The 19,212-nt window shown below is 45.8% G+C and overlaps 1 protein-coding gene across 1 annotated transcript in view; it reads left to right on the top strand.

Moving 5' to 3' along the window:
• The window catches only part of DAO (D-amino acid oxidase), a 31,686-nt gene extending 19,091 nt beyond the window's left edge, over window positions 1–12,595 (top strand). Inside the window, exons 4-11 of the mRNA XM_043976968.1 lie at window positions 1,103–1,179; window positions 1,679–1,744; window positions 4,408–4,462; window positions 6,723–6,827; window positions 7,789–7,871; window positions 8,713–8,830; window positions 9,928–10,026; window positions 12,370–12,595. Coding sequence (XP_043832903.1) covers window positions 1,103–1,179; window positions 1,679–1,744; window positions 4,408–4,462; window positions 6,723–6,827; window positions 7,789–7,871; window positions 8,713–8,830; window positions 9,928–10,026; window positions 12,370–12,501 — 735 coding nt within the window. The 3' untranslated portion in view covers window positions 12,502–12,595. The remainder of the gene's footprint in view (window positions 1–1,102; window positions 1,180–1,678; window positions 1,745–4,407; window positions 4,463–6,722; window positions 6,828–7,788; window positions 7,872–8,712; window positions 8,831–9,927; window positions 10,027–12,369) is intronic.
• Window positions 12,596–19,212: the final 6,617 nt, after the last annotated feature.

Raw genomic sequence — 19,212 nt, 5'->3', positions numbered from 1 at the left:
TCTCATCTGTAAAATGGTAACAACAATAGCCCTGGCAGCTTTGCTGTAAAATTGCAATGAAACTCAAGTGAGATAAAGTTATGAAAAAGCACTCTGCAAACCTTAAATCATTATAGAATGTCAGCTCCTGTTATAAGGAAGAAGGTCTTCATGGAGCTGTCTGTATCTCAACAGGTAGTGAGCTTCTCATTGCTCATGGTATTCAAGTAGAATCCTGGTGACTGCTTTTGTCTGTCTAAATAGATCTCCTCATAACATGGCTCTTTTTTACCTCTCCAGTCTTCTTACTCTTTACTCTCCATTCAGAAACTTTGTGATTAAACCATACTGACCTACTCTCTACTCTGTACATGCCATATTCCCTCTTCTGTCTCATTGCCATTCCTGCAATTGTTTTCCCCTTTTTGCCTGTGTGTCTTGAAATCCCTAGTTCCCTCAGGACTCTGTTCAAGTATCACCTTCTTCAAGACACCTTCCCTGACGCCCCTAGCTACTGGAGCCCTCCCTTCCAAAGCAACTTTGTATCTATTTTGGATACATTGTATATATATTTAGATGTGATCACATAGTCTTCCCCATTAGAACATAAGTTTTTTGAGGGCAAGCTCTGTTTTTGCCTTTTCTTCACATCCCACGATTTAGCATAGTACTTGGTGAATACTAAGATCCCATATACAATATGCTTTTTGGCTAATTGATGCAAATTATTGCAGGGGCAGCTAGGTGGTGCAGTGGGTAGATAGACCACTGGCCCTGGAGTCAAGAGGACCTGAATTCAAATCTCACCTCAGACACTTGCTAGCTGTGTGACCCTGGGCAAGTCACTTAACTCCGATTGCTTAAACATTTGGGGCCATCTCCAGTAGTCCTGATATATATCTTTTCATTGGACCCAGATGGCTCTGGAGGAGAGAGTGAGGTTGGTGACCTTGCACAGCCCTGCCTCACTTAATGGTGCAAGTCATGACATCACCCTGATGGCACGGTCCTCTTTGGGAATGAATGATAAACAATGATGACAACAGGGGATTTCTAAATGGGAGGGAGTTTGGATTCAAAGCTTCCTTTGGAGTTCACGGGTCCATGATTTTTTCCTCTGTAGGATCCCTCCTGGAAGCACACAGTTCTGGGGTTTCGGAAACTGACACCCCGAGAGCTTGAGCTGTTTCCTGGTTATAGGTAAGACTGATGGAACAATTGGGCAAGGGAGGGGTTCCTTTCAGGCAGAGCAGAATTCCCCTGAAAGGCTGATGTGTGGCAAGCACTGTTGGCTGACACCTTCCCAAGTAGAGCCATGAGCAGCACTGCCTTGGGCTTCCAAGTCTAACCCTGCCCACCCCCACAGATGGGTAGGTCTCTCTCCAGTCTGCTAGGAGGAGAGCTCAGAGCTTGGGAGGATGGCTCTTCCAGAATCAAAAGGACAGGAATTTAAGAACACCTCCAAGGACCAAGCTTTGTCAATGGACACTGCAGTTCTTCCTAATCCTTAAGGGGGAAAACATAGATAGGAGGATGAAAATGTTTAAAGTAAAATTCTAATATCTGCTTGTGATTATTTGTATTTCAGGTTTATTCATTATTATAGTAAATTCTAGTAAAATGATTTTAAAATCTTACATCAATTGCTCTGCTTGGTCCTTAACCACTCCATTCTTTTACTCCTCACCTGTTCCATTAGCTATGGTTGGTTCAACACTGCATTGATCTTGGAGGGCAAGAGCTACCTGCCCTGGCTTACCCGGAGGTGAGTGCTGCCCCATTCTCACTGGGAACATGGCCAGGGTAGGATTCAGCCTCTCACTCTTAGGATCATCATCCATCATCCCAATAATAATGCAGTGTTGTATTTAGAGCCCCCTGGATGATTTCATCTTCTCAACTTGGCTGCAGAGGGCAGAAACAGAAACAGGGGGTAGATGCTACAAGGAGACAGGTTTAAGATTGACACAATTAGACCCTTTTCTTTATTTTTTTTCTTCTTCTTCTTCTTCTTCTTATTTTAGTGAGGCAATTGGGGTCAAGTGACTTGCCCAGGGTCACACAGCTACCAAGTGTCAAGTGTCTGAAGGTGGATCTGAACTCAGGTCCTCCTGAATCCAGGGCCAGTGCTTTATCCACTGCGCCACCTAGCTGCCCCAACAATTAGACCCTTTTCAAAGAGCGCTGCCTCAGGACGGATCGGCTTCCCCTTCACTAGACTTAGACCGCTTCAGACAAATCTAGGATGGCCACTTGTTGGGCGTGATGCCTCTGAGGTCCTGTCAAGCTCAGAGGTTCTGGGACTCTGCCCATGTGTGTGGGGGGGTTGGGGGGGTGTCTCCTTTCTACCAAGACATCCCATGGAACTGAAGGTCCCGGAGCACAGAGATTGTTTCATGTGTCTTTGTGTCCTTGGATACAAAGGAAAGATGGTGGGCTATGGAGAGGTTAGAGAGCCTGTCTGGAGGCAGAGGGATCTGGGTTGGAGTCTGAGTAAGCCTGATTGGCTTAAGTCCTGGGGTCACAGCTTGGCCTCCAGGGGTTCTTAACCTGGGGGGTGTGGATTTTTTTTCAATATCTGGAGAACTTTATTTCAGTATTCTGCTTTGGGAGTCCTATGCATTTCATTTTATTTTGTTTTGTTTTGTTTTGTTTTTGCGGGGCAATTGGGGTTAAGTGACTTGCCCAGGGTCACACAGCTAGTAAGTGTCTGAGGCCAGATTTGAACTCAGGTACTCCTGAATCCAGGGCCGGTGCTCTATCCACTGTGCCAACTAGCTGCCCCCTATTTCATTTTATGAATTTTAAAATATGCTTCTGAGAAGAAGTCCATAGGTTTTTCAGACTGTCAGGAGTCCATGACCCCCCTCCCCCAAAATGAAAAACCCTTTCTCTGGCCCTGTAAATGACCTAGTACCAGAACAGGAAGCCAGTGACCCCTTATACTGCCAGGGAACTGGGGAGAATCAGTGTGTTATAGTGATCTACGTTCAAACCTGTATTCTCTAAAATTATTGTGGCTACGGTACTTTATAAATGAATGGGGGAAGGGGCAGCTAGATGGCGCAGTGGATAGAGAACTGGCCCTGGATTCAGGAGGACCTGAGTTCAAATCTGGCCTCAGACACTTAACAATTACTAGCTGTGTGACCCTGGGCAAGTCACTTAACCCCAATTGCCTCACCAAAACCCAAACCAAAAAACCAAATAAATGAATGGGGGGCAGCTAGGTGGCACAGTGAATAAAACACCGGCCCTGGATTCAGGAAGACTTGAGTTCAAATCCAGTCTCAGACACTTGACACTAGCTGTGTGACCTTGGGCAAATTACTTAACCCTCATTGCCCAGCAAAAAAATAAAAAATGAATAAATGAATAAATAAATAAATAAATGAATAAATAAATAAATGGTTATTTATATATTGGTGGCTATTGCACCCATTTTGTCAAGAAGCATTTATTAATCATTAATATCCTATATACCAATAAAGAATTAACTGTGTGGCAGTTAGCACAAGCAGGAGAAAAGCCCCAGATCCGTGTTGTCTCTCTGAGAGACACCACATGGTCTCCATTAGAGTTCAGAAGACTTACAAAATCTACACTGTCCTAAGAGGAAGAGTGCACACCAAGCCACAGCATTCCATGTCACCAGGGAGTGGAGAGCCCAAGCCTGGAATAGTCATGGGTTTTATCCTCTTTTGATAGAGGCAGGTCATTATACATCGATGAAAGCTTATTGGTTAGTATCATTCAATTCCATTGGTGGACATGACTTGAGGGTGGTCCAGATTAAAATGAACTCTACCAATGAACCTCCCTGAGGGGCAAAGGCAAGTCCTGTGGTTTAATTTCATCACTTCACTGAGCCAGACAAAAAAAATCAATCTCCATTTCTTTTGTACCAATGAACTGGACCCAGACAAGATTTGAACTTCCTCAAGAATTGGACTTTCTGGAGTGGGTGGGGAGAAAGGATTGAAACTCATCTCTGAGTCCCCCCAAGGAATTCATTATTTTTTTGGGGGGGGGCAATGAAGGTTAAGTGACTTGCCCAGGGTCACACAGCCAGTAAATGTCAAGTGTCTGAGGCTGGATTTGAACTCATGTCCTCCTAACTCTAGGGCTGGTGCTTTATCTACTGGGCCACCTAGCTGCCCCTCAAGAAATTCATCATTAATAATTATTTTCTCACAAACCTCAGCTCTACTACTTCTACTTTCCTTTTCTAAGTCTCAGTTTACCCATCTATAAAATGAGCTTCTTGGACTTGACAGTGTTTAAAAGGTTCACTTCAGTCTCTCCATTTTATAAAATGAGGGCATCAGACTGGATGATCTTGAATCTCTGAATCTTGTGAAGAGGCCTGGGCGGGATTCGGCCTCCTGACCGACCGCCTTCTCCCGCTGATACCTCATTGTCTTACAGGTTAACCCAACGGGGAGTTAAATTCTCCCTGAGAAAAGTCCGGTCCTTTGAGGAGGTAAGTCAAGGGGAAGAATGGCTAAGGTGGGAGCGGGGCTGAGCCATTCTTCTCCATCCTAGCTACCTCCCCTCCCCAGGCATGCAGAACCCTCCATTTTCCTCGCCAACTCATCTGACAGATAAGGAAACTGAGGCAAACAGGGTGAAGTGACTTGCCCAGGGTCACATGGCTAGAAAGTGTCTGAGGTCAGATTTAAACTCAGGAAGAGGAGTCTTCCTGACTCCAGGCCTGGCATATAGTAGGTGCTTAATAAATATTAGCTGACTGACTAATTTCTGCTCTCTATATATCTTGTATTTACCTAGTTATTTGCATGTTGTCTCCCCTATCACACCATGAGGTCCTTGAGGACTGAGACTATTGGTCTGTTTTTGCCTTTCTTTGTATCTCTAGGGTGTAACACAGTGCCTGACATGCAGTAGGTGCTTAATATATGCTTGTAGTAGAAAGTATACTGATTCTAAAATCAGAGGACTTGAGTTTAAATCTGAATTCTGTTCCTTTTTTGTGTAACTGTGGACAATAATAACCATCATTGACACCGTGTTTACATTTTTTTATTCTGAATTTAACACACACACACACACACACACACACACACACGTAAGTCAACCTCACCCTAAGCATTTCCATAACAAATCAGAACACAAAAACACCATTGCATATTATGTTGTATATCTAAAGTGACTTTGGGGCAGCTAAGGTGGCACAGTGGATAGAGCGCCAGGTCTGGAGTCAGGAAGACTTGAGTTAAAGTCTAGCCTTAGACACTTAGTAACTGTATGACCCTAAGCAAGTCACTTTACCCTGATTGCCTCAGTTTCCCTATCTGTAAAATGAGCTGGAGAAGGAAATGGCAGACCCCTTCAGTATTACTGCCTTTAAGAAAACCCCGAATGGGGTCATGGAGAATTGGACTGCACTGAACAACAATCAGGGAGGACCTGAGTTAAAATCTGACCTCAGACACTTGACACTTACCAGCTGTGTGACCCTGGGCCTGCCTTTCCCCACTCCCAACTCAGTGAAAGTAGGGAAACCAGGTCACCCAGAAAATGGGGAAAAGAAGCCATCGTGAGAGCAGGGGGCCCCTCAGGTCTGTCTTAGCCCCAGCTCCAGTGCGGGTGACCCAATACCAGCTCAATTCAACATTTACTAAGTCATCTGCTATGTGAGGCACCAGCGATTCTGGGGTATCCCCCCCCAAGTCTGGGATGTGAGGCAGGCCCCTCACTATCATGTGGCATGCTGCTTCCCATCAGTTAGATACCACAGATAGGGAGTTACAGTGGTACAGTTCCATCTGGGAGTCAGAAACACTAGAGTTCAAATCCTCCCTCAGAGAAGTACTTAGCTGTGTGACTTTGGGCTAGTCATTTAACCTCTCAGCCTCAGTTTCTTCATTTGTTTTTGGTGGGACAATTGGGGTTAAGTGACTTGCCCAGGGTCACACAGCTAGTAAGTGTCAAGTGTCAGAGGTGAGATTTGAACTCAGGTCTTCTTGACTCCAAGGCCACTGCTCTATCCACTGTGCCACCTAGCTGTCCCCTAATAAGCATCTGTTAAGTGCCTACTGTGTGCCAGGCACAGAAGATACAAAGAAAACAGTCCCTGCTTTTGAAGAGCTTACAGTCAACTGGTACTACTAAATCTAGTGATTAACAACAACATTAAGTTGTTCAGAATAATTTTTTTTTTCTTTTTGCAGGGCAATGGGGGTTAAGTGACTTGCCCAGGGTCACACAGCCAGTAAGTGTCAAGTGTCTGATTTGAACTCAGGTCTTCCTGAATCCAGGGTCGGTGCTTTATCCACTGCACCACCTAGCTGCCCCCAAAATAATTTTTTAAAAGGATAATGGAGGGGCAGCTAGATGGCGCAGTGGATAGAGCACTGGCCCTGGAGTCAGGAGTATCTGAGTTCAAATCTGGCCTCAGACATTTGACTCTTATTGGCTGTGTGACCCTGGGCAAGTCACTTAACCCCAATTGCCTCAGCAAAACAACAACAACAACAAAAGGATAATGGAGCATCAGATCTAATCCCTAGGAATTCCCCTCTCCCTGTTCTGGGGCAAACCTTGACGGAGGTGGGGCTGGGGGAGGAAACCACAGGAAAAGGGCATGGGCCGGGTCCCCCTTCTCTGCTCCTGGTCTCCCTGGGGTTTCTCAGCAGATCCCCAGAGAGGGGTGTTTAGGGGCAGGTAGAGGTGCTCAGCCCTCCCTCCCCTCCCCTTCCCCATGTGCCATTTGTCACCAGGTGGCAAGAGAAGGGGCAGACGTCATCATCAACTGCACTGGGGTGTGGGCTGGGGAGCTGCAAGCCGACCCTTTGCTGCAACCTGGACGGGGACAGGTCCTCAAGGTGGGTCTGCTGGTAGTGCTGTTGGGGAGGTCGTGGCCCAGATTTCTTTGACTATGGTCCTAGGATCAGGGGCTTGGGGAGGCTAGATCAGCCTCCGAGGGCTTAAATGGAGTCTTTTAAATATGGCTCTGAAGGTGTTCAGAGAAAGGGTGGGCTTGGGGAACTGGGGGAAGGAGAGGCAGAAGTGGGAGGGGTGGCTCAAGCTGGCATCTAAGGGTTCCATCCCCAAGAAACTGAGCCACAGCTGGGTGCATGTGGGGTTGGGGGAAGGGGGGACAGCTCCCTAGAGTTCGCTCTACTCCATGGGATTACAATAAAAGGCCCTTCCAAAGGTGATTTAAAAAAAATGAATACCCAAAGTTTTAGGGTCAGAAAACCCTGCTTCTTAGAATACGGATACATTTATTTTGTGACAACTTATAACATGAGGAAGGCAGATTGGTGGAGTGGAGAGGACACAGAACCAATCCCAGCTCTGACAATTACAAGCTGTCTGGTCACTTCTCTGAACCTGTCTCCTTTTCTGAAAAATTTACCTATCTGAGTTATCCTAAGGAAAGCCCTTTGTAAATATCACAGCACTAAAGAAATAGGATGCAGGACTACAGTGAAGGCTCTGGTGGGAAGCTACACCCCACTAGGTGAAGTGGGGAAGAGTTTGGGAGTTTTTCACACCTTCAAGGACACTCCAATGCCTCTTTCTGGCTCTGCCAGGGCTCTCCAAACAAAGAGGTCTAGTGTGAGCCTCCACCTGTTGTCAGTGCTGGGGAGAGGATGCTCCCAGGGGAAGCAGGGTCCCTTCAGAGCATGTAGCCAGTGTGAGCTTCTCCATAAGCTGGGACCCCAGGGGGAGCTTAGGGAACTGGATTCTAGGAAATCCAGTCCCACTAGGAGTCTAAGAATGGACAATGTGGTCATGGCATGTGGCCATCCACAGACCATTTTCTTCTGCACCATCCAGGTTTTTGCCCCTTGGGTGAAGCACTTTATCATCACTCATCATCCAGATGCTGGGATCTACAGGAATCCATACATCATCCCAGGGTAAGGCACCAGCTGAGGGGTGGAAGGGAAGGAAGGGAGGCATGTATGACACACTTTTTTTTTTTTTTTTAGTGAGGCAATTGGGGTTAAGTGACTTGCCCAGGGTCACACAGCTAGTAAATGTTAAGTGTCTGAGGTTGGATTTGAACCCAGGTACTCCTGACTCCCGGGCTGGTGCTCTATCCACTGCGCCACCTAGCTGCCCCTCCCCTATATGACACACTTTTAAGCTTAATCTGCATTATGACCATTTTCCTCCTTCACTTTTTCAAGTCTCTATAATCAATGAAACAGTAAACCAAGCCCTTTATTTATAGCATTTGATAACTTCCTGGGTGTGAATGCTCATGCTGAAAATTTAACAATCAGCACTTGTGAGTTGGTTTGAGCTGGTTCCAGCCAAGCCCTGGTGCCAAGCCCATCTCCTCACTGAGGGCAGATCATGCTGTTGTCTTTTCTTTCTTTCTTTCCTTCTTTTTCAATGCTCTGTTTTTCTTCCCATGGATTTTCCTCTTATAGACAGTCTTCAAGGAAAGGACCTTGTTCATATGGTGAGAAGTAGGGGCTTCTTCCTATTTATGTCTGTGTGCCCTGTTCTATCTTCCTATTGTGACCTTTGCAAGGGCAGGGGCTGTGTCTCATCCAACCACCCTGTCTGTTACAGAGTGCAGCAAAGTGCTCTGCACACAGTAAATCCTTAGGAAATATATACTGATTCCAAAGGTACCGATGAGGCCAATGGAGATGATGGCATCTACGTTGGTGGGAGAGATGATGAGTGCTGGTGACTAGGGGCTCTGCCCCCACCATTTCACTTCCATCTTCTTCCCTCCTGACCCAGGAGCCAGACAGTGACCCTGGGCGGCATCTTTCAGTTGGGGAACTGGAATGAGAAGAATGATCCCCAGGACCACAGGACCATCTGGGAAGGCTGCTGCAGCCTGGAGCCCACACTTCAGGTAAGACAGGTCCAATGGTCCTTCCGCCTCCAATCTTGATGTCCTGGCCCTGGGGCCCCTGAAGATGCAGGAAGGCACCAAAACTGGGATAAATTGGGTAAATTTTCATGGGGATAAGAGAGGAGCTTGATTTTCATCAAGCTGGGGACAAACCAGCTAGGTATGTGCAGTGTTGAGGGCTCTCATAATCTGAGATTTAGCTAGGAGTTTTTTCATGACTAGAATGAGGTGAGGATAGTTAGGGGATGGTGGTGGAAGACGCTTGACATTTACTACCTGTATGACCTTGGGAAAGTCATTTTCCCTTCAGGATACTCAGTTTCATCAACTGTAAAAATGAGTGACTGTGGGGAGCTTTCTTGGGGCATGGAGAAGAAGTTCATCTGGGACTCTATGAGGTTTCTGCTCTGCTGAAGGACTGACCTCTGTTGGGGAGGCAGATGTGGGAGTCAGCTGGGTATGGCCATCAGAGGGATGAAGCATCCCCCGATATTGGTATCCTTTCCTTTTTTTTTTTCTTTTGGGCAGGGCAATGAGGGTTAAGTGACTTGCCCAGGGTCACACAGATGGTAAGTGTCAAGTGTCTGAGGTCAGATTTTAACTCAGGTCCTCCTGAATCCAGGGCCTGTGCTTTATCCACTGCAGCGCCACCTAGCTGCCCCCTTACTGGTATCCTTTCCATTTCAGCACCTAGGGAAAAGCCCCATCACCCTGCCCCAGTTATGAATGTGGTCATGACCAAGAGTTGCCATCTAGTGAGGTCCCCAAATCTGGGTGATATCTCAGTCCTCTTCCCCATGACATCACTAGGGATTCCCATCCCTCCACACTGATTCCCCATTCCCCAGGGGCATTTCTAGTCTCAATGCCAACTACTCATTCCCAGTCTTTCCTCACAGAGCTAAAAAAGATCTTAGAGATCATGGAGTTCAAGCTTCTAATTTTACAGAAAGGGAAACTGAGGCATAGGGCTACTAAGTTACTTGCCCAAAGTTACATAGGAATAGATGACAACACATATTTCCTTTTCCCCAATTAACAACAACAATAATAAAATACGAAAAAAAAACCCAAGCTACTGAAGCTTTTCATTTCAGGATGCAGATATCTTGAGTACATGGAGTGGTTTCCGGCCAGTCCGATCCCAAGTCCGGCTGGAGAGAGAGAAGCTATCTCGTGGGTCCTTCAATGTAGAGGTATGGTCTCCTGAGGCCAGAAAACTAATACTGCCACTTGCCACCTCTGGTACTTTTTCTTCTAAAGGACTTTTCACACCCAACCCTAGGAGGTAGGGGTGGGAGAGAATAGGGTGACTCTTTAGTTGGGGAAAATGAGGCCCCAGGAAGGTGACTTGCCCAAAATTATAAAATAGGGATTTGGGGGGTAGTGAACAAAGGGGTCCTTGGGATATTTTTTTAAAGAAAAAATTTAAATAAGTTTTTATTCATGTCTTTCGGTTTTTTATATCACCATCGTTTTCCCCAGTATACTTCTCTCTCTCTCTCTCTCTCTCTCTCTCTCTCTCTCTCTCTCTCTCTCTCTCTCTCTCTCTCTCTCTTTCTTTTTGTGTATTTAAAAGAACACTTTGTGTTCAGAGGACATGGCATGGCCCTCTGGGAGGGGGAGAGAGAAATATAAAGGGAAGGAAAGGACAGGAAGAGAAAAAAAATCAGCATCTGTTCTGACCCATTGAACTCAATCCGTGGACCCAGGTTCACTAGTGGAATTTTCATTCATTATTTTTCCACCCTCATCCTGCTCTCTTCCTATTTTGGTACTGGATGGGATCATAGATTCACACAGAAAGACATTGTGCTATAGTGACCATTACCAGATCTGATGCCTTGACATCCTCCATCCTCAGCGTACTGACTAACCCTGGTGACTGACTTGAAAGCAGAAAGTTCTGGGTTAAAATCTTGTTTCAGACACTTCCTAGCTCTGTGACCCTTCAAAAGTCATTTAACTTTTACCAGCCTCAGTTTCTTCCTCTTGTAAGATGGGGAACTAGACTCAAATTCTAAGGTCCTTTCTACCTCTAAATCTCTGGTCCTACTATCATGAATGTTTTAGGTGGAAGGGACTTTAAAGATCCTGTAGTCTAGCTTCCTCATTTCTCCTATGAGATTACTGAGGCTAAGAGAGAGGAAGGAAGGAGTTGTCCAAGGTCAAGTAAGTGAAAGTGCTGGGTTGGCTCAGAGAGCCATCGTTCATTCCAGATGAAAACTTGGCCAAGCTCAGCCTCTGGTTTCCAGGGTAGATGTTCAGGACAGAGGGTGAGGGGTTGTGGGGCTGCATGGGAAGACCCACCTTACTTCTCATTCATCCCAAATGAGGCTTAACCAAAGCAGTGTCATTTGATTTTTTTTTTAAATAGGAGAAAAATTAGTTGGAAGAAAAGCCTATAAACTTAATGAAAATGGGGCCCCTTGGAGGGTGATTAGATTGAGTTGAAAACCCTTTCCTATTTTAGCTTGGAGTTGACCCTGAGTCATGAAGCTTGGAAAGGCATCAGAATCCCAAAGAAGGCTGAGTGGAGTCAGGATTCATTTAGTGAGAGATCATCCACTCTGGGCTCCTCCCCACGTCTCCCAATCCATCAAATGTGACTGATTACAGGACACTCAGAGCTAAGTTATGAAGTAAGGGAGCGTGCCCAGAAATGGAGATGTTGACAGATGTTCCTGGGGCATGAGGGAGCTGCATATGGGGCTGAGTTAGAGAATGTCAGAGAGGAGGGCGAGATGGGGAGCTGGGTGGGGAGATGGGGGAGACTATGCCCTCTTCCAACACCATTCTGCCTTTCTCTGCGGCCCAGAGTTAGAGTTTAAACAACTTGTTCAAGGTCACAACGTGTCTGAGGTAAGACCTGATTGCACATTTTCTTTTTTTCTTTTTCTTTTTTTTTTTTTTTTTGTGGGACAATAAGGGTTAAGTGACTTGCCCAGGGTCACACAGCTAGTAGGTGTCAAGTGTCTGAGGCCACTGATTGCACTTTTTCTTGGCTTCAAAGACAGGGCTCTATCCACTGGATCATACAGAATGTCAACATTGAAAGGAAAGCTGGAAGCAAGCTCAGAACAGGGAATGTCAGGGCTAGAAGGGGTCTTAGAACAGGAAATGTCAGGATGGGGAGGGGCCTTAGAACAGGGAATGTCAGAGCTGGGAAGGGCCTTAGATTAGAGGATGTCAGGGCTGGTAGGGGACTTAGAACAGGGAATGTCAGAGGTGGCAGGGGACTTAGAACAGGGGAGGTCAGGGCTAGGAGGAAGTTTAGAACATTGACTATCTGAGCTGGATTAAAGCATTTGCACACAACAACACTGTATGGGAGGTCGCACAAGGACAAGTTATTGCCATTCTCTTTTCACAGATGAGGTAACTTGGACTCAATGACTCCACTCTAAGTGGACTCTGGGAACATGCGGACCTCCATGGGTGGGAGAAGAATTCTCTCTCCTCCTCTCCTCCCTTCCAGCCACAGGCTCAGTGACGACCGCATCTCTCCGTTCTTTTTTTCTTTCTCTCCATTCTTTCAGATCATTCACAACTACGGCCACTCTGGTTTTGGGCTCACCATCCACTGGGGCTGTGCCCTGGAGGCTGCCAGACTCTTTGGGCAAATCCTAGAAGAAAGGAAGCTGCCCAATATTCCTCCGTCCCACCTCTGAAAGCGCCTGGACCTCAGCCAGCAAAGTAGATTCTTCTCCATCATTCCCACCCCCTCCCCTTGACTCAATGTATCACCTGTGGCTTCAGACGATCCCCCCCACCCCCTTTTCCCCATCCCCAGCCCTTTGTGCCAAGAAGTCTGGGCCTGAGGAACCAAGAGAGTCCTGCTGGACAGAATATCCCACCCTAGAATTCCACAGCTCACTGAGCCACCACTGACGACAAGACGCAGCCCGGACATTGGCAAGGGCCATTCCCAGCCCGGCAGGACAGAATGAAACGTGCCTGGTCATCTGCCAAAAGATTTCATGTGTGGGCAGGGTGCGGTGGGGTCATAGATTTACAGCCGGATGGGGCCTTCGAGGCAGTCTAGTCCCGCCCCCTAATTTTACAGATGAGGAAACTGAGGCACAGAGAGGGGAAGGTAATTGTTCAAGGTCACGCCAATAGTGGTAGAGATGGGATTGACGCTCAGGGCTGTAAGGTACCTTAGAGACTACCCAGTCGAATGCTCCCATTTCACAGATGAGAAGACTGAGGCCCTCTGAGCCCATAGAGAGAAGATGACTTACCAAAGGTCACAGGGCTAGTTCTAGAACGATAATCTCTTGACTCCTAGATGAGGGCAGTTCTTGCTAGACCACGCTGCATGAGGCAGGCGGGAGGGCCGAGGCGGGAGTGCCAACCCCGTGCCAACCTCTACAGAAGTGGGAGAGCAGAGAAGTGGAGATACTGGAACCAACAAGGGAGAAGGACCATCCCATGCTCTAGATTTCTGTTGTCCTGAGCCGGCTGACTCAGCCTCATGGCCCCATCAGTCCCATCTAATTCTCCCCTGCCCCCACCCCAACCCCTTGGAAGCACATTGAGATCCTTTAGCAAGGAAAAAACCCACCTAACTCACCAAACACCCTCCTTACTTGAGAATCAGGAATTAATGTCTTCTGGCCCAACACCAGTGGGGATGACTAATGGGATCCTGGATGTTTAACCAAAAAATAAACAGAAGCAACGATCCCTTTCCTGGAGCTGAAGGCAGTGCCCCTTAGGAGGCCTCTGCACTGCCTAGCAGAGAGAAGGGAGCATCTGAGGATAAGGGGGGGTCTGGGCCAGCAATTCCCAGACTATCCCCAAGCTCCTGGTGCTAACAACTAGGAGGTAATTGGATCCCTCCAGACAATCATAGAATGCCAGGGCTGGAGGGGCCTTAGAACAGGGAACGTCAGAGCTGGGAGAGGCCTTAGATCAGGGAATGTGAGGGCTGAGAGGGGCCTTAGAACAGGGAATATCAGAGCTGGGAGGGAGCTCAGAATGGAGAATGTCTAAGTAATCCTTTGGGCCTCAGTTTCCTTATATGTAAAATGTAGATGTTGGACTAGATGTTTTCTAAGGTCCTTGAAGCTCTAAGTCCAATGATCTTGACAATCACGCTTAGATGTACTTTAGAACATAGAACACTGAATCTGTCAGGGACCATAGAGATTATCTAGTTCAATCCCCTCATTTTACAAACAGGGCCATGGGGTACCAGGCAGGAGAAGTGAAGTCATAGCGCTAATAATGGTGGTGGAAGTAGGACTCAAATTCCATTCTTCTGACCCCAGATTCTAGGTGCCCATCCCCTGTGCCCTTGGGCTTTCAATTCTTCCTTCCTCCCCTTACATCCCTCCATTCCACTTCATCCACAGGTCACTGGGCAAATGTCCAGTGGTCCTATAGGAGAGATCTGTCCTGTCCTGCCCTTGGGCTGTAGTCTATTCTTTTTTTTTAATTGTAGTTTTCAACATTTGTTTAGATAAAATTTCCAATTTCCAATTTTTCTCCCTCCCTCCCCTCTCCCCTAGACAGCAGGTAATCTGATGTAGGTTATATATATATATATATATATATATATATAACAGTAAACATATTTCTGCATTAGTCATGTTATACAAGAAGAATCAGAGCAAAAAGGAAAAACCTCAAAAAGAAAAACAACAGCACCCAAAACAAAAGAAATAGTATGATCCAATCAGCGTCCATATTCCACAGTTCCTTTTTTTTTCCCCCTGGATTTGGAGAGCCTTTTCCATCTTGAGTCCTTTGGAACTTTCTTGTACCATTGGATTGGTGAGAAGAATCTAGTCTAGCACAGTTGATCAACATACAATGTTGATGATACTGTGCACAATGTTCTCCTGGTTCTGCTCATCCCACTCATCATCAGTCCAGGTTTCTCTGAACTCTTCCTGCTCATCATTTCTTGGCTATAGTCCATTCTATTTTTTTTTTTTTTGCAGGGCAATGAGGGTTAAGTGAGTTGCCTAGGGTGACACAGCTAGTAAGTGTCAAGTGTCTGAAACCAGATTTGAACTCAGGTCCTCCTGGATACAGGGCCGGTGCTTTATCCACTGAGCCACCTAGCTGCCCCAATGTAGTTCATTCTTAATGGCCTCTCACAAGAACAGTTCTTGGATGAGCTGATAATCCATCCATGAAGAACCAAGTCTGCTCACTGTGGGGTAACCACAGGACACAGACCACAGAGGTCATTACAAGAGGCCTGGGGGAACCACACCCTGGTACCCAGAAAAGGGGAGGCTGCTACATCTGATTGTTTTAAAAAACTAATAATTTTTATTTTGTCAGGATCAAGTATGTGGGGGAAAGTGAATCTGAACTAGCTAACTAGCTAGACTTTAATGGGAAACCTTCAAGAATGGGGCACCCAAGGTCAAAAGACAGGAAGGATTCAATCTGGACACATGCCCATTGGAACAAAGGACACTTTCTGGGGGCCTCTGTAAACCCCAAATTCTGGGCTTGGAATTCAGGTTATGGAATCATTTCCCAAAGCCTAGTTTGAAATCTACCTTCCCTTTGACTCTTCATAGAAACAAAATGTGTAAAGGGTTATGTCAACCCGAAAATTAATAAAACAATCAATATAATTGAATTAAGGTCTTTAATCCAGGCAGAGAAGTTATAACTCAGAGTATTGCATAGCAGACGCTAGGAATACCCAAAGAAGGGAACTGGGGACAGGGTATATATGGGGTAACAGAACAGAGAGACCAACGGATTGCCTTTGGAAAGAGTAAGGTTCGTTTGCACCACAAGCTGAAGACCAGGAAGAAACCTTGGGAATCTCTGGAAGAAGAGGGTTTTAGGGGAGATTTACAAAATAATCAGAAGCTGGAACAGACAAAGTCTGGTCAGTCCCAGGCAATTCACTGACCCAGGAGAGAAACTAGATGAAGTCAGTCAGTTCTCAGTCAATTGTGTTTATCTCTTATGAGACTAAGAGCTGGAAGAGACTTTGTTGAATCATCTAGTCTAATTTCCACCCCCCTCCTTATTTTACAGGTGGGGAAACTAAGGCCCAGAGAAGTTAGGTGACTTTCCTAAAGTAAGATAGGAAATAAATGTCAAAGCCAGGATTCAAACCCACGTCCATTGTCTCTCACTTCAATATTCAATTCCATAGATCATTCTGCTTTTTGACTTATTCCCCAAGAGTTAAGTTTCACAATCAACCAGCTTCTCTTTGAAGTCTTTCTGATGCTGCAGTCTTTTATGAATAACATGAACCAAGAGGGAGTCTTCCTTTCCTCAAACAAAGCTCTTGTTCCATTGCAAAACATTGTTTAAAATTTTTTAATCTATATTTACTTCAAAGTCAAAGTCTGAGATGACAGGCAGGCTCCCAAAAGATCTTGTGCTGCTAAAGCACTGGGATGAATCTAAGAAGATGAAGTTCAACAAGGATCAATTTAAAGTCTTAAACTTGGGTTAAAAAAAATCAACCCATCGAAGGAACCTTGGTTAAGGAGCAGTTTGAAAAAGATCTGGGGTTATCAGAGGACCACAAGTTCACCACACGTTAGCACAGTAATATGGCAGCCCCCCAAATTTATAGTGATTCTGGCTGGCATTGAGAGAGGCATTACTAACAGGAACAAGAGGATGGCATGCCAGCTATCCTGGGCTTTCCTTAGACTATAGCTGGGAAATTGCATTTAGTGTTGGGAGCCATGGTTTAAGAAGGGTCTTTATAAACCAGAGAGGGTTCCAAAGGAGGACAATCAGGAAGAAGGGAAGAAAGCAAGGGGAGAGGGAAGGAATGAGAGAGGAGAGGAAGAAAGGAGAGAAGAAAGGGGGACAGAAGGAAGGAAGGAGAAAAAGAAGGAAGAAATGAAGGAGAGAAGGAAGATTGAGAAAAGAAAGGGAAGAAGGAAGGAGGAAAAGAAGAAAGGAGAGAGGGGAAGGGAAGGAAAGGAGGGGAAAAATAAGGAAAGAAGGAAGGGAAGGATGGAGAGAGGGAAGGATTTACTAAGAACCTACCATGTGCCAGCCATTGTGCTAAGTGCTTTGCAAATTTTATCTTATTTGATGGTGAAAGGTCTTGAATCCATAGCATGAACTCAGTTGAGGATATGAGGATGTTTAACCCGAAAAAAAAAAAGAATGGGGTGGGAGGAGAGACAAGATAGTTATTTTCAGCTATCTGAAAAGCTGTTAAATGGAAGGGAGATCAGAACTCGTTCTGCTTGGCCCAGAGGGCGGAACTAGGAACAGTGGCTACTTGATGTCAGGAAAACCTTCCTAGTACTTAGAGCTGTCCAAAGGAGGAGGGGGCTGCCACTAGGGCTGGTGGGTTCCTTCCAGGATTGTGCTAGGAATTATTTAACGACTGGCTGCTGTGGGGTGGGGGCAGTGGTGAGAGATGAATGCCCCACATGTACCATACACATGTTCAAGTTTAATTTGTATTCTTTTTTCTTTCTTTCTTTCTTCCTTTCTTTCTTTCTTTCTTTCTTTCTTTCTTTCTTTCTTTCTTTCTTTCTTTCTTTCTTTCTTTCTTTCTTTCTTTCTTTCTTTCTTTAGTGAGGCAATTGGGGTTAAGTGACTTGCCCAGGGTCACACAGCTAGTAAGTGTTAAGTGTCTGAGGCCAGATTTGAACTCAGGTCCTCCTGACTCCAGGGCCGGTGCTCTATCCACTGCGCCACCTAGCTGCCCTAATTTGTATTCTTAACGCTTTCTCCCACACCTCCTTGAGACAATCGATGAAATAATAAATCAAACCCGATTTATAGCGTTTGACAAAATGATTTCCAAGATGTAAATCCTCGCACTGAAAACTCTCTCAAGTCTGTTCCAGCTGGTTCCCACATGCTCCTGTCTGGTTCTCTCTTAATGGAGATCTTGCACTGGAGGATGGATGGTGCCTTGTCAGGAATATTATAATGGGGATTCCTTTTGGATAGGAGTTTCAGTTGAATAGCCGCTGAGGACTCTTCCAACTCTTAAATTCTGTTATTTTGTGATTTTCTGCTAGTTTGTCTTCCATTTACCTTGCCTTGGACGGTGGCCACATTTTAAGAAGGACATTGATTAAACCAAAGTGCTGAGAGGAACACAGCCAGGAGGTTGAGGAGACCACGCTGTATGTTGAAGAAACTGGGAATGTTCGATCTGGAGATGCAGAAAATGATTAGAGACGGGATGGCTGTCCTCAAGCATCTGAAAGGCTGTCACATTGAAGAAGGATTGTTCTTCTTTTACTTGGCCCCAGAGGACAGAACCAGGAACAATGAATGGAAATTGATGAGAGGAAAATGGAGTCTTGAACAAGGAAACAATTCCTAACAATTGGAGCTGTCCAAACCTGGGCTGGACTGGCTTGGCTGGTTCTCTCTTATTGGAGGTCTTCAGGCACAGCCTGGATAGATTCTGCAGAGGGGATTATCAATTTGTTGTTGTTGTTGTTGGGCAATGAGGGTTAAGTGACTTGCCCAGGGTCACACGGCTAGTAAGTGTCAAGTGTCTGAGGCTGGATTTGAACTCAGGTCCTCCTGAATCCAGGGCCAGTGCTTTATCCACTGTGCCACCTCGTTGCCCCTGGGGAATATCATTTAAGTATGGGTTGGATGGATGGTCCCTGAAGTTATTTCAGATGCCAAACTGAGATTTCACAATTCAGATAGTTACAGCTGGCATTTATCTAGGGCTTTTGTGTTTATGAAGTCACTTAATCCTGCTTGCCTCAGTTTCCTCAACTGTAAAATAAGCTGGAGGAGGAAATGACAAAGCACTTCAGTATCTTTGCCAAGAAAACTCTGTGGACAGTATTGGCATGGGGTTATAAAGAGTCAGAGACTCTGGGCAAGTCACTTAACCCTACTTGCCTCAGTTTCCTCATCTGTAAAATGAGCTGGAGGAGGAAATGGCAAAACACTTCAGTATCTTTGCAAAGAGAACCCCCAATAAGGTCATGAAGAATTGAACATGACTGAAATGACGGAGCAACAACAACAACAATTCCAAATATTACATCATTTGATCCTCACAATAACTCTGGGAGAGGGGCACTATCATTACTCCCCAAGACTTCAATGACACTGGAGGACAGAGTGAAACTGACAAATTTGTATAGCTCCATTTCAGTTAAAACCAATTGATGCACAAGTCAAGACATCCTGCTTGTGATATCATTGGTTCTCTTTGAGAATAGGGGCAGCTAGGTGGCGCAGTGGATAAAGCACCGGCCTTGGATTCAGGAGGACCTGAGTTCAAATCCGACCTCAGACACTTGACACTTACTAGCTGTGTGACCCTGGGCAAGTCACTTAACCCCAACTGCCTCACAGAGAGAGAGAGAGAGAGAGAGAGAGAGAGAGAGAGAGAGAGAGAGAGAGAGAGAGAGAATGAAGGACAAATAACAACAACA

The sequence above is a fragment of the Dromiciops gliroides genome, chromosome 1, assembly GCF_019393635.1.
Source record: "Dromiciops gliroides isolate mDroGli1 chromosome 1, mDroGli1.pri, whole genome shotgun sequence".
In the NCBI taxonomy this organism is placed as follows: Eukaryota; Metazoa; Chordata; class Mammalia; order Microbiotheria; family Microbiotheriidae; genus Dromiciops; species Dromiciops gliroides.
Note: the sequence above shows the minus strand (reverse complement) of the source record. Positions and strands in the feature narration are given on the sequence as shown.